This window comes from Drosophila guanche, unplaced genomic scaffold (assembly GCF_900245975.1).
Source record: "Drosophila guanche unplaced genomic scaffold, DGUA_6, whole genome shotgun sequence".
NCBI lineage: Eukaryota > Metazoa > Arthropoda > Insecta > Diptera > Drosophilidae > Drosophila > Drosophila guanche.
The window spans coordinates 38,220-53,941 of record NW_022995746.1 but is presented as its reverse complement, the minus strand read 5'-3'; the positions used below and the strand labels follow the sequence as shown (position 1 = coordinate 53,941).

Sequence of the window (15,722 nt, the reverse complement as noted above, 5' to 3'; positions counted from 1 at the left end):
TAAAAAACACTCATGAAGGAAAGGAACACCAACGAAACGAAGTGAAACACACACAAAATTTTAATCAAATCAGTGAAAATTACATTCGTTCGAGGGCGACACACGCAAAGTACTCAGTAATGCTGATCGGTGATAGTGCCCCTGATCAGCGATCGAATTAAGAGGCGGCAGGGCACACACAAACACACACACATATAATATACAATCAACTCTCGAGCAGCAGCAACGAATGGAGAGATGCCGACTGAGAGAGCGTAGAAAAAAAGAGCGGGGCTTGCTTGGTATTTTCGAATTTTGATAAGAACCATTTCGAATCGATTGTTCAGTTTGTTGGCATTTAAGTTCGAAAAAATAATAACAAGCACCAGCAGCGTAGAATAAAGATCAATGTAAGTGGGCAGCATATGGGCATGATAGATAGATAGATAGAGTGGGGCGAGCATTCTTATCTGTTATCAAGGGAGCGGAATATGTGTGGACGGTGTCACTTGAGCTGTGACTAGAGGTTTTTTGGGAACTGACCTTTTCCAAGAGCGTTTGGTTGAATATATTCAGATGGTAAGAAAAAACATTCGAAACCAAATCGTTGACAGAAAAAATGTGCACCTTGCAATTAGGTATTATAGGCAGTACAAATAATTTAAAATTGGCTTTAGTATTTTAAGAGAAGACAAAGGGAACCTTTTAGCTGTTGTATGATAATAATCAATATCAACAATGACAAAAAGAAGCTTGTACTCCATTCAATATTATCCCATGTCGCAATGTCGGTAGGGTAACAAAAGTCTAACAGACTTACATGTTACGAAGGGTACAAATTTAAAATGGGTCTGTAAGCAACATAAATCTGATTTTCCAACAATAATTGTTTGTTTATAAGAGTCAAACATATTTAAATTTGCAGTTGGGAAATACAGATCAAATCAAGTCTCTGCGGGCGAAAAAAATCGTTTCCTTTTAATGCACACCAGTTTGTGTTAAAATCGAATCAATTCCCAGTTCCCAAACAATCTCCCAGTTATAGCTTTAAGGCGTCAAGGAACCTAATAAATAATAAATCGATAGAGTCCCATACCTAAATTAATATAAACCCTTACCATGGCTGACTCAAATTTAATAAATGTCTCTCAAAAGCCTCAAAGAAATCGAAAAATTGACGTCTGCGACTTAACCACCAACCAAATCGAAAGTAAACATAATGCAATTCCTACTTTATTTTGGGCCCATGTTCAGGTATTAGATGCCACACGTGCCTCCTCTTGAGCCCTGTCAACATGGTACACGGCCACCCAACCCTTGCGTTGTCATCGCTCATGCGACACATGTCGAAAGAATTTTCCAAATGAAAATAATTTTCTTGGATTTAATTCATTCCATTCTCAAGAACCCTCCAACCCGAACGAGTAAGAAAATAATCCCATTCATTCATTTTAAATCAAACTTTATTAAATAGCTAGTTCTTATAGTCTCAGATAACGAGGAGTCGAACAAGACGGACAGACGGACGGACGGACGGACGGACAGACATGCACACAGACAGACAGGCAGACATGGCTATATCGACTGAGCTATTGATACTGATCAAGAAAATATATATTCTTCAACACTATCTGTGTATCACATTTGTTCACCACAAATGCAATATACCCTATTTACTCTTCGAGTACCGGGTATAAACTTTGTGCGTGACAAATTTTAAGAAAAACCCAAACTGTAAGACTTCCGCTGTACCCGAACTTTAACGCTTCTTGAGCCACACTATATTCGAATGTAGTAAATGACTATACTTTTGTTAATCTCACATCATTGGATAGCCGATGGGTAGATCACCACGGTGGTTCGTTCCGTCATACGTTTTGGCACGCCCCTTCCAGGAGCTAAGGCTGCACATTCCCGAGCTAAGATTTTCGTTGCTGGAACGATTCTTCTGTTGCTTTCGCAAGTCAGCATCATAGTGCAACATGGCACACACTCGACACCAGAAGTACGTCTCAATAAATTCGCCCGTTCCCCTCCACATAAAGTACGAATTGTACAGTTCATCATTCCTATCTAGAACTTTCAGGTACGCGGCCAACGCCTTTGGCGAGTCAAAATTATCCACATGTATGAAAGAGTGACGAGGTGCGAGTGCCAGATAGTCCTCCGGTCGGGCCCCCATCACAATGGGCACAACACCACGATCCAAAGCATTCACAAGAAATTTCTGTGTGATGTAATCCTTGCAGTTGCAGTTCTCAAACGCCAAATAGAACTTGTAATTTTCGAGTAACTTGAAGCATTTTTCTGGCGTTGACTTTGAGCACCTCAACTTGTCACATTCGCCATAAATGTCAACCTGTTAGAATAAAGGAAAATGAGATCAGTTTAAACAGGAACGGGGGATGCTGCTGCCTTAACTCTACCTCGATATATTTTTGCAGCTCAAGGGCATACTTAAATCTATTGTTTTCTGTTTTACAATTGGACACGAACCAGGCCACCTTTTTCCGTTTGTGCTCGGCAAAGTTTCGATCCTGGGTTTTTTCCTGAAACTGTTCATTGTAGTACATCCACTTCATATAAGGCGCAACGATGGTGCTTTCGCGCCTATCAATAAAGAAATGCAAAACGATTATTCCCCGTTTTAAAGGCACTACAATTTACATTTTTGATCACCTGTAAGAAGCCGTCCAGTTGATGGTATCAGGCACTTGTACATACTTAGCCCTAGAGAAGATCATGTTGATTTGCTTGGACTTGCTTAAAGGTTTACCCATTGGTTTTACAAACTCTTTATGGATGATCATGTCGGCAATGTCGGCCAAAGCGTTATCTTCAGTTATTTGACACGTATCTACTGGACACTTGTCGCTCAGAAAGATTTCGCGGCCCTTCGTCACATTCCACTTGAGCAGTCCATGGGGTAGTAGAATCGTTTTTAGCTTGCCACTGGTCTTGATTTCCGCGTAGTTGTGCGGGACGTACATCAGTTGGTTGGCAATGCGATCATTTTGAAGTACTTGATCGGGCAACAATTTGTGAACGATAGCTTGTGTTTGTACGCGAAGGCTGTAGTCAATAGCTGGACCGGGATATAATTCCCCATTTTTAAAGTACCAGGGCTTCTTGGCAATCGCAGGCGACTTCGGCTGGACTTCTCCTTTCTGTTGCTGATCTACGGGTACAATCTGCTCATCAAGTTCATCATTTTTCCTTGCGAAATCAATTGATTAAAGCTAAGTTATTCACCTGCAGGTTCATCCCCCAATACTCACTGAAAATTAAATCGAATGATGGCCAAAAGACCGCCGATCAGTGCGAAATAAACACATTTCTTGATCGAACACTTTCTTCGTATACGCATGGTAGATTTGGTTATTCGTTTAAACAAGTCTTGGAATTAATATTACAACAGTTTGCCATATACAGTTATTGGACGCAAGGCGAAATTTTAGTTAATTACTTTCTGAAAAATGTATATTTTTATATGAGCACTAAATAATTTCTATATCAACACGCCGAGTCTTGCAGCTTGGCAAATCAAATCGAATAAAATATTTCAAAGCCAGTTGAGTTTTATCTTGCTAGAGCGGTACAACGCCGAAAGCTCAATAGATACAATTTTCAAAGGTATCTAGATTTTAATAGGGATTAAGTAGAGTATATCGATCGGCTCGAGTATCTAACGCTCTTTCCGTTTAATGGGAGCTACTGTGTATGTGCGTGTAAACCGGTTCTAATAATTGTTAGGCATCATTGCTTGAGCAAGATGAATTAGTAACAAAGTGACATTAGTAACATGGACCCCTCAGCAAATGCTGTGAATGGTGAATACCATTACACACAGCAACCATGTGTGAATACATCTCGAGTGATTCGATCCAAATTTCCATACACTTTGCAGTTTGTTGCAGGTTGTTTTACAGTTTGTATTTATATTCTGTTGAAACATGTTTTAGCTTGAATGAACTTGGCTCGGGTCTAAACCCACTTTTGTGAAATTGTTCCAGGTTCCTTTGGTGCAAACGTTTGGGCCACCCCACCAGTCATTGTAATCCTTATAAAAGTACGGCTTTTTCAGCTGAACTTTGTTATGCAGCATGGCACAGACCCGACACCAGAAGTGCGTATTAATGAACTCCCCCGTCCCTTTCCACAAAAAGTACGAGTTGTACAGATCGTCATCAGCGTCCAGAACCATCAGGTACTCGGCCAAATCCTTTGGCGAGCCAAAATTATCGACGTGTATGTAGGAGTCATGAGGTGCGAGTGCCGCGTAGTCCTGCGGGTGGGCTCCCATCACAATCGGCAGCACCCCTCGATCCAGGGCATTCACAAGATATTTCTCTGAGATGTAATCCTTGCAGTTGGAGTTTTCAAATGCCAAATAGAACTTGTAATCTGTTTCGAGTAACTTGAAGCACTTTTCTGGGGTAACACGCGAGCATTTCAACTTGCCACAGGCGCCATAAATGTCCACCTTAATGAAAAACGAGAATTATATCACTTGAAAGAATTAGAATCATCATTACCTCGATGTGTTGTTGCAGCTCTAGAGCATACTCAAGTCTGCCATTATCAGCGTTACAATTGGACACGAACCAGGCCACCTTCTTTGTTTTGTTCTCGGCATAGTTTCGATCCTGCACCCTCTGCTGCACGTTGTCATCGTAGTACACCCACTTCGAATAGGGCGTAACTATAGAACTGTCGCGCCTGCCAATTAAAGAGCAAACTTATTCCCTGTTTTAAAGGCAAAAAATGGATGGCAGAGTCACCTGTAACTGGCCGTCCAGTTAATGGCATTGGGCACGTTTAATTCTAGTGTGTTAAAAGGACACTCAAGATTGTAGAGCATCGTGATTTGACTCGTATATAGGGCACGGATCCTGCGCACAGAACTTACTTTTGCCGTCGGTGTGTAGCGGTCCTTATAGAGGATCATGTCGACATCTTCGACCATACCCATATCGTCAGTTAGTTGGCAGGTATCCACTGGACACTTGTCGCTCACAAACACATCACGGCCCTTCGTCACATTCCACTTAAGCAGACCATTATAGAGGAGAATGGTTTTTATCTGACGGCTGGCCTTGACGTCCCCGTAGTCGTCCGGCACGTACATCAGCTGGTTGACAATGCGATCACTTTGAGACAGTCGTAGATCCGGCAGCAACCAATAATAGGGTATATACATGTTTCTCGAGTATTCCATTGCCGGACTGGGATATAATTCACCATTTCTAAAGAACCAAAGCTTCTTTGCAGAAGTTGGTTCACTGGAAGAGGGCGGCTTCAGGTGCTGGCTTGAGTCAATTTCCGTTGTACGTACGGGACCAATCTGCTGGTCAGCTCCTTCATAGTCTCTGGCACATCAATTGTTTAGTTCTTTTAGATTAAAGCTAACTTTTTTTTTATGTTACTCACTTGATTGTCAAACGAAATATTAGCAGAAGTGCGCAGATCAGTGCGAAATAAATACATCTCTTGATCGTTGGTATTCGCATGGTCGGCTAACTTTCAGCTTTTAACTTGGACTTTGACTATAACGTTCTAAATTTAAGGTCAATACTTTTACAAATTTCTAATTGTCGAGTATTATGGAAATGAAAATTATATAACTACAAAAACTGGACTGCAGCTTGACAATGAAATCAACTGATATAACAGATTTTAAAACATTCCGTTTCGAGCTTTCAAGCAATTGAAGCTCGAGCGCACAACATTTAAACAAAGAGGCACGAAATGAACGCGTATGTGTGACACTATTTTCGAGTTTATTTGAACTCCATTTTTTTTGTCTGCATTCGTTAATGCCCTGGCCAGCTAAGTCGGTAGACAGAATGGCAAAGCCAGGCAAAGAGGTAGTCATCATATGTACATACATACATTTGCAAGACACTTTCGGCTCAGCGAAGTTTCTCGAGTGAGAGAACGCCTGAAGCGAGCGGCCAACAGATTTTTGTGGCTACATGGCTACATGCAAAAGGGGGACATGCTAAAGACGCCATGTAACATCCCTTACATCAAAAACCACAAAATGACACCTCCTGATGTTTAATTTCCCAAGTTAATAATAAATAACACAAGTTAATAGCATTACTATCAAACACCAAAAAAGCCGCAACACAACAAAAGACACAGATACAAGGTATCTCCGCACAGTGGCAGAGCACCTCATTTAATTCCTAATTGTCGGTAATTTGCCAGAACACCCGAAGGCCTCAAGAACCATTTTAGAGTGGGGCAAAGAGATTAGACATCATTTAGTGTAATGAGCATAATAATAGCAACTAAAGGTCCACGGACCAGGGCCAACCCACCAACCCAATACACTTGTAACAGTGTGAGCATACAGCCATCTGGATGCAAAATTTGGTGGCTCTAGCTTATATAAACTCTGAGATCCAGGCGATCAACAAGACGGACGGACAGACAGACATGGCTATATCGACTCGGCTATTGATGCTGATCAAGAATATATATACTTTATGGGGTCGGAAACGTCTCCGTCTGTGTGTTACATACATCCACTTTGTGCAAAAATGCAATATACCCTATTTACTCTTCGAGTACTGGGTATAATAAAGCACACACACAATTCCAAGGCCACTCGAATTACACAAGTAATTCAGTTTGGTCTGCCAATAATTTCAAATAAGCAGCCAAACGAAGAAACATTCTCTTTTTAATTATTTTTCTTTCTTCGGCGAACGCATTTAATAAAGAATAATCACAAGGAATCCAGCAAGGATACGCCAGAAGTCAACAGAGTGGGGTTTGTATGTGGAGGACAAAAATAATTAACAAAACTGCCACAACAGGAAGGTAATATATAAATTAACGACTATTACAAATGTAAGCACCAATGAAACTACTTGAGATAAGGAGAGCTTTATTTAGCTCTATTAAATAATTAAAGTATGGGACTTTGGATTATTAGTTTGCTTAGACAGCAGCGAAACCGGAAATGATTTCTGTGTGCGACTTAGATTTTCAGAATAGCCAGAAAAGTGTTGATTCATGTCATTATTTTAATAATTTATAGATGTATTGTAGCATCTTCTACATTCAATATTTAATTCAATAGTCAAAAATATTCCATCAACATTTTTTCCAATTCTAAAAATTAAATTCAATGCAAATATCAATATTTTCTTTTTCCAAAAGCCAAAACTATGCAGTTGAGTGTCACTGCACCGCCACCAACTCGATGCCCCAATTCATGTTAAAATGCATTCGAATTCAATTATTAACCATGACCACGGAAATTACCATGCATTTAAATAACTGAAAATGCACATTTGAATAAAATATCGTCAAATAAAAAAATAGTAATAATTATAAATAAATAAAGATTTTAGCAGACAAAAAAGAAAGGAGATAGGTAAAGTTGAGAGCTAATTTGAATTGATTTCCGTTGCAGAGAAAAACGAGAAGGGACGTGTGAGACTCATCTTACGCGTCACAACTTTTATACCTCAGTCAGTGTAAATGTACCATATTGTTTTTTTTTTCGAATTTTACATTTGAAATTTTACATTTTTTCTACACCTGTCTACATTTACATAACTTCTCACGCCAACACGCTATTTTCGCTCGCCCCCCCTCCCCTAGAGCCACACACTACAGTTCCAAGTCAGAGGCAAAGCAGCGGCAGAGGAAGAAGGCCGCACAGAAGCAGAGTGTGAATGAGAGAATGTAAAAAAAAAAACAAAAGCTGCTGGACAGGGTGGGTTTAGCGACTGGAAATAAATTTCTACATTGTGGCTATAATAATGATCCGATCGGATCCCAATTATCTGATAGATATGACCATTCCCTACGGAAGTTTTCTTTTACCTTCAAATTTGTAGGTTTGGGAGGTTTTCGCCTTTTTGCTGGGGCGGGGTTAATTTTTGAAATACACTGGTTTCAGTGTGAGCATACAGCAGTCTGGATGCTGATCAAGAATATATACTTAATGGGGTCGGAAACGTTTCCTTCTGTGCGTTATATCCAACCACTTTTCCCCACAAATACAATATACCCTATTTCCTCTTCAAGTACCGGGTATAAAAATAGAAGCGCGCTAAAAACATTCGTAAAATCATTGTTCATTGCCATTGCCATTGTTTTATGTTAGCTTCATGAGTAGCAGCACTAGAAAGTGAACTGGGGCAGCATCATTGAATGGCGAATTCAATTGTGTGGCAACAGAGCAGCAGCGAACAGCGTTGCTCGTTAAATCAAGAAGGAGTTCTCTAAAAAAGGTGGACGAAGTTTTAATGCGCTACAATCTCTATATGATATAACTATCTTTCTCTAGACGTTGAAATTAAATGCCTGCACCATCAAGTGGCCCATGCGACGCCTGTCACTCGCGGAAACCGACAGAAATGCAGGCCTCCTTCCGCCCAACCGACAGAGGGGCACTGTCGCAAAACGCCCGAAACGTGTAACCGAACTGGTCGCAAACATTCAGAAAAGATGGAATTTAGATAAATATTTGAGAAAATGAGATCTAAACACAGTTAAAAGATATAAAGACCCTAACGGTTAATTTAAGGCATAGTTCTACAAAGTAGAATCATATCTTTTGCGTCTAATCATTAGACTTAAATGGGACTCAGATATAAATAATATAGATTAAATAGATCTGAACACCAAACATAATTATTTGCATTGAATTTTGATTCAGAATAAGACACACATAAGACCTGTCACAAGCCCACCAAAAAATCGCTTATACCCCCATCAAAACAACAATCAAATATGCTTTCTGGCACGTCAAACCACCATTATTCATTCCTCATCTAATTCCGACATTACCGTCGTTGACGAATGACAAAGATGACGATGCTTCGCTTTTTGGGGCAGCCTGCAACGAAATGCTGACAATTTCGGGGAACGGAATCTTAAAACAATATGTCCACCCCACATTTGCTGTTTCTATTCAGTTCCTTTACTACTCTGCTCTATCGATTCCGTTTATGTTATGCATTCGTCGCTTTCTTTTTTGCTTGTGTATTTTAAAATGGATTTTACGTCGTGCAAAGGGGTCAAAAAGGTCACGTAGAGCAATGTATTTCGTATTGGTGACATGGGAAGAGGACTTATACCATAACAGGTGTACGATTTATATTTAAACATCAAACCGTATGGTTAGACCTAAATTTATGTTTGTTATTAGGTATTAAGAATACTCAGCAACCTAAATAAATATTCTCAAATTAACCCAATAAATATGAGATATGCACCGCTGACCTAAATAAATATTTAACAGACAGCTGGATGCACGTGCATGCATAATCTTGTTATATTGATAACACAGTCATAAATTACATGCGAGATGATCTGCAGTTGTATTTACAGTACGTAGTGGTAGACGTACTATAAGCGAAATGCTGTCAGTATTTTTATAGAAAGGTATGGATGATTATGAATCTTGATTAATTTGTTCGGATACTAGGATTCATTTGTTAACATGATTATCTTTGACATATATATGGAGTGTAAAATGGTTTATTTTAGAGTACGAAAGAAAACTCTGACGTATTCACATCTCCGATGCCCAATTTGTTCAAGTACCGATTGCGGCAACATTTTGATACTGGTGCATGAACCGGTGGCATACACATTTATATTTCAGCATACGATTTTCATATTGACAATCACCAGAACCAAAGTTAATCTACATAAACAGATTCATTTGATTTGTTTATTTGGTGACCCCCGACTTTTGGACAAAAGTCATCAGGAACTACAAACAGGATACCTCTGAAAGGAAGCAGCAGCCTGAATATTTTCAAACCCGACTTGAGAGGTTAATGAATCTCTGGAAAACATTTTTAATGGAAGACACAAACATTCAAGAATAACTCATGGCTCGAATTATGAGCACAATTATTTCTCTAATAAATATTTTGAAAATATTAAAGAATTGGTCAGCAAATACAACGACGAGTTGAGCAAACAATTGTCTTCTTTGGAAATGAAGATAGTTTCTGGATCTATTACCTCTATGGAGAATGAGTCCGAAATTGAGCCCATGATCCGAGAACGAAGGGTGCTGCTTGAAAGTCTGCAGCGCATCATGAACAGAATGACAATTGAGACGCGAAAGGATTTCAAACCAATAATAATAAAATATTGGGATGAAATTAGAACGATTCATGTCAAAATATATTCCAAATGCATCGATCCTGTGAAAATGGGATGTAACATGAACAGTTATATTGCAGCTGAAGATGCAGGATTAACAATTCAAACAATGACTGTATCAGACCCTGTTCAGCCATTTATCCCTGCTCCACATATGCATAATGCATTACCCCTGCCAAAGGTTGCAATCCCCAAATTTGATGGAGACTACCTAAAGTGGCAACAATTTCAAGATATTTTTAAGAAAATGATTCATGAAGCATCTGTACCCGTCATTCAAAAGATGTGGTATTTAAAAACCAATGTTTCGGGAGAGGCAGAAAATTTAATACGCCACCTTTCGTTAACAGAAGGAAATTACATCACAGCATGGAATACGTTACAAGAGCGCTATCTATAAATGCACACAGTTTTTAAAGAAAACTTCTGCAGATAGATTAAATTGGGTTCAAAAGACCCAACTGTGCGTCAAATGTTTCGAACGCGATCACACAGCAAAAAATTGCCAAAGAAGAGATTGTTTTAAATGCAACAAAGGGCACAACACTCTTCTCCATTTTGAACTACAAAAGAGGAAAATACCAGTGCAAATCCCCAAAAAATTAGTCAGTCATCAATTATGACCATCACTCAGGAGGATGATATTATATACAAAATAAAGCACAACAATTCATACAACAAACTAATAAGAATAATTGCTTACATGATGCGTTTCCGAGGAAGGAAAACATACACAAGCAATACTATCCAATTCCATGAGATGAAAAAGCTCAGAAAATTGTCATTCGTAACATACAACAGAATGACTTCAAAGAGGACATACGTTACTTAACAAGACATACGGAAACGCAAAAGGGAAGTTCGATCAACTCGCTTACCCCGGTTATGGATCAGGAGGGAATCTTGCGAGTAGGTGGTCGACTGGAAGCGGCAAATATTTCATTTGACGCCAAACAACCAATGCTCCTTCCTACCTTACAACTATCCAATTTTCAAATTGATCCTTGCTAAAATACACAAGGAGAACATGCATTGTGGCCCCCAGGCATTGCTGACAGCATCACGACAACAATTTTGGATACTAAAAGGAAAAAGCATGGCCAGAAGCATTGTGCAGAACTGTGTGAAATGCACAAAAGCCAAGCCCAAACTGCTAGAGCAGATCATGGTAAATCTGCCACCTCTTCGAGTCACCCAAGCAAGGCCATTCTTCAATTCTATAGTTTATTACTGTGGACCATTTAAAATCCACTATAAAATACGAGTAAAGAAGCCTAATATAGCTTACATAGCCATATTCTGCTGTTTCGCTACTAAAGCAGTACATTTAGAGCTAGTCAGCGATCTCACCACAGAAGCATTTTTAGCGGTACTCCGACGGTTCACCTCTCATCGAGGAAAATGTCAAGTGCTCCATTGCGACAATGCTACGAATTTCCTAGGAGGCAGGAACAAACTTCAAGAATTAAAAGGATCCATATTCTCAGAAAAGGCATAGGAACAAATTGTACAGGAGTGCAACAACAAAGGGGTACAGTTCAAATTTATACCTCCTCGTGCACCACACTTCGGAGGTTTATGGGAAGCTGCAGTAAAATCTGCAAAGCATCTTCTTTTAAAAAATGTGACGACGGCAAATTTAACATATGAGGAATTAGAAACGGTTATAGTCGAAATAGAAGCCTTATTAAATTCTCGACCACTGACACCGTTATCGGACAGCCCAAACGACGTAACAGCGTTAACACCAGGGCACTTTCTGATAGGAGAGCCGTCAACCGCACAAGCTGACAGTGAGCCATCCCAACAACCGAAGACACTAGGTAATCGATGGTTGGCAGTGTCAAAATTAAAACACTCATTCTGGACGCAATGGTCCAACGAATACCTAAAACAACTACAGCATCGTCAAAAGTGGAGGAAATCGTCAGCGAACATTAAAGAAGGAACATTGGTAATACTAAAGGAAGACAATACACCGGTATTACAATGGCCACTTGGAAGAATCACTAAATTGTTTCATGGCAAGGATAATTTCGTACGAGTGGTTGAAGTAAAAACAGCCACGGAATCTTCAAACGTGAGATTAAACATGTTGCTCCACTGTTCAATGAAAAGGAACCCACACATAAAGATCCGATAGATGATCCATCTGAAAATGGAGTCATCTGAAGACAGACTGCCTAGAAAAAGGACAAAGCCAAATAGACTGTCGTTAACCATGACAATGTTTGTCATATTGTTACTTTTACCGTTAGCAATGGCGTAGGCAATCAACATAACCCAGTTTGGTTCAAACCCGGGTATATACTTCGAAAAAGTAGGAACCAGCCAACTTGCGACAACTGACTGGACCATAATTGTCTATTACAACCTAAAGCCCTATTGGAAAGACATGAACACATTCACCATGGGTACTTCAAAAATTGGACATCTAGGCAAGCAACTTCAACAAGTAGACGCATGCACCAGTATGCATCAACATTTCAAACATATAGAAGAGGACCTGCAAGCTGAAAATGCGCTAATAGCAAGGACACTGAAACAAAGAGCTCCGCAGCTTCCGCAATGTCGGAAACGATAGAAAAGGTTAAGGATAACGAGAATCACTTATTAACCCTGCTTAAAAATCAGACATCATTGATTGACTCTACAATTAATGTAATAAAAAAGGATGAAATCTCAAACTCCAAAAGACTAAGTGAGGACTTTATCACCGAATCAAAGGGAAGAGCTGATCACTTCATCGCTTTTCAATGGTATATAACATTGTCAACTCAATTGACTCTATTATCTGCAAGCATACAACGAATGCAAGCGGAAATTATCAACGTCTTGACAGATATCCGACACAACACGATAAGCCCTGTGTTAATTTCGCCACGACAACTAAAGGAACAACTCGAGCAGATACGAGATCACTTAAAGGACAAGTTCTCCCAGTAACTCCCGAAAATATGCTAATGGTGTATCAGATGATGAAAGTTGAAGGCACGATTATAGATGATCATGCAATCATCAGAGTTACGTTTCCATTAGTTTCAGCATACGAACTGGAAATCTACAAGCTGACACCTATCCCATCACCAACTGAAAATGGGATAAGTATGTTCGAAGTCAAGACACCATACATCGCAATCAACAGTCACCGAGACGAATTCGTTGAACTGTCAGAGAGTGATCTAAAAAATTGCCATCCAAGAGCAAACAATGTTCTCAGTTGAAACAAGTTGCGAATTACAAATGTTTCATAACAAAACGGACCCATCATGCAACTTAATCAAAACAAAAAAAATCATTTATATGATTGAGTATGCATGGTAAAAATCAATGAATATTTTCAACAAAATCATCATTGAAATTATCAGCAGTATGTGCAGATGGAATATCGGATATCAAACTACAAAATTTAGGATTATTGATCGCAAACCCTGGATGCATCATTCGAAATTCATTGATGACCGTGACAAGTCAAAGCACAATGGAGACGACATGGCATTCGTCATACGCTCGGTTCGGAGAAAATGACATCAACAAAACATCAACGTCCGACAGATACAGCTTCAACAAACGAAGAAAATTTAAATTACAAGGATCTGTATCAAATGGAAACAAGGCTGTGACCGAAATATCGGTCATCACCATATTGCCATATGCATTGCAATGATCTTCATAATGATCATTGTAATAGTTCATTTGGTCAAGAAATGGCACAAAGCCAGGAATACCTCGCAGCCAATGCAACAGCATACCACATCAGCGAATGGAGGCAACACATCAAGTCAGCCGTTTACAATCAACATTAATGATGGTTGAACATACCATGGTCAACGGCCAGGAGGATGTACGATTTAGATTTAAACCAGCCAATGCAACAGCATACCACATCAGTGAATGGAGGCAACACATCAAGTTAGACGTTTACAATCAACATTAATGATGGTTGAACATAACATGGTCAACGGCCGGGAGGATGTACGATTTAGATTTAAACATCAAACCGTATGGTTAGACCTAAATTTATGTTTGTTAATAGGTATTAAGAATTCTCAGCAACCTAAATAAATATTCGCAAATTAACCCAATAAATATGAGATATGCACCGCTGACCTAAATAAATATTCAACAGACAGCTGGATGCACGTGCATGCATAATCTTGTTATATTGATAACACAGCCATAAATTACATGCGAGATGATCTGCAGTTGTATTTACAGTACGTAGTGGTAGACGTACTATAAGCGAAATGCTGTCAGTATTTTTATAGAAAGGTATGGATGATTATGAATCTTGATTAATTTGTTCGGATACTAGGATTCATTTGTTAACATGATTATCTTTGACATATATATGGAGTGTAAAATGGTTTATTTTAGAGTACGAAAGAAAACTCTGACGTATTCACATCTTCGAAGCCCAATTTGTTCAAGTACCGATTGCGGCGACATTTTGTTACTGGTGCATGAACCGGTGGCATACACATTTATATTTCAGCATACGATTGTCATATTGACAATCACCAGAACCAAGTGAATCTACATCAACAGATTCATTTGATTTATTCAACAGGGAAACCCATTTTTTTGTATGCTAACTGATATCAAAGAAAATGCAATTGTGTAATAAAGTTTTTCCAAAATAAACGAGAAGGGATATGTGAGATGCTTCCTACGCGCTACAGCTTTTATACCCGGCATTCAGTAGGACATTTGTACCTTACATTTTACTATTTTCATTAATATGTCATCTATGTACATCTACAGCACTTCTCACGCCAACACGCCCTTTTAGCTCGCAACATGTACAAACTAATTACTAATCTAAACTTAAGCTAGTATTGAAAGTCCTCAAATTAATTTCATGAAGTATAGAATTACGTACTTGCGTATCCCAGCCCCCGCAAAGGGCGACAATCTGAGGTATCCACAATTTTGAAGATAAAAGAAATTCCATTCCGTAGGGAATAACCATATATATCAGATCACCAAATTGGGATAAAAATGTATTATTATTAACATACATATGTAAAAAAAATTAAAAATGTAAAATTTGAAAAAAATCTTACGTGGTTGGTTGGTTGGCTTCGAAGCAGAACGAGAAGTCCTATATTAATTGAATTTTTAGTGGAATTACCTGAAAAGAAAATATAAGTTTATAAAGAATAAGTTCGAGGTAACAAACAAAAATATATTCTTAAAATATATGCACGTGAAAGAAACTAAATTTGTGCCTTTGTGCATTTACTGCCTCATCTCATAGTAAATAATTCAGCATTGCCTCTTTGTATTGTTTGATATTTGAATAACTAATAACAAAGTTTTCTATTCCATATAAGTACATATGTATCTACAACAGCATTATTCAATTTCGTGGCCACACCAATCAGACTATAGGTCTGTCTACGCTGCAGAGAGTTCCCGATGGCGCACACATCCCACAAAACTTCAAGCAGGCAAAATATCACAATTCCCTAGAATCAATCACACATTTTACACCCGTAACAGTTGGAGGGGGCACGGGTCGGCCTCCTCAGGTTATTCACCAGCCAACTGGACAGGGCCAACTCTTCTAAGCGCTCTTAGTTCAGTTCTCTGTT

The 15,722-nt window shown here is 39.0% G+C and overlaps 2 protein-coding genes across 2 annotated transcripts; both read right to left on the bottom strand.

Annotated features, from left to right (window-relative positions):
* Positions 1-1,554: 1,554 nt before the first annotated feature.
* On the bottom strand, positions 1,555-3,524 carry LOC117582346 (glycoprotein 3-alpha-L-fucosyltransferase A-like). The gene is made up of 4 exons (XM_034269998.1): positions 3,258-3,524; positions 2,659-3,195; positions 2,406-2,589; positions 1,555-2,338 (listed from the first exon to the last, which is right to left on the bottom strand). Exons 1-4 carry the CDS (start codon positions 3,344-3,346, stop codon positions 1,799-1,801), a joined length of 1,350 nt encoding a protein of 449 aa, XP_034125889.1. The 5' UTR covers positions 3,347-3,524; the 3' UTR covers positions 1,555-1,798.
* Positions 3,525-3,902: 378 nt separating this feature from the next.
* On the bottom strand, positions 3,903-5,538 carry LOC117582345 (glycoprotein 3-alpha-L-fucosyltransferase A-like). Its single transcript, XM_034269997.1, has 4 exons — positions 5,410-5,538; positions 4,761-5,348; positions 4,515-4,698; positions 3,903-4,462 (listed from the first exon to the last, which is right to left on the bottom strand). The coding sequence occupies exons 1-4, from the start codon at positions 5,487-5,489 to the stop codon at positions 3,938-3,940; spliced, it is 1,377 nt and encodes a 458-aa protein (XP_034125888.1). The 5' UTR covers positions 5,490-5,538; the 3' UTR covers positions 3,903-3,937.
* Positions 5,539-15,722: the final 10,184 nt, after the last annotated feature.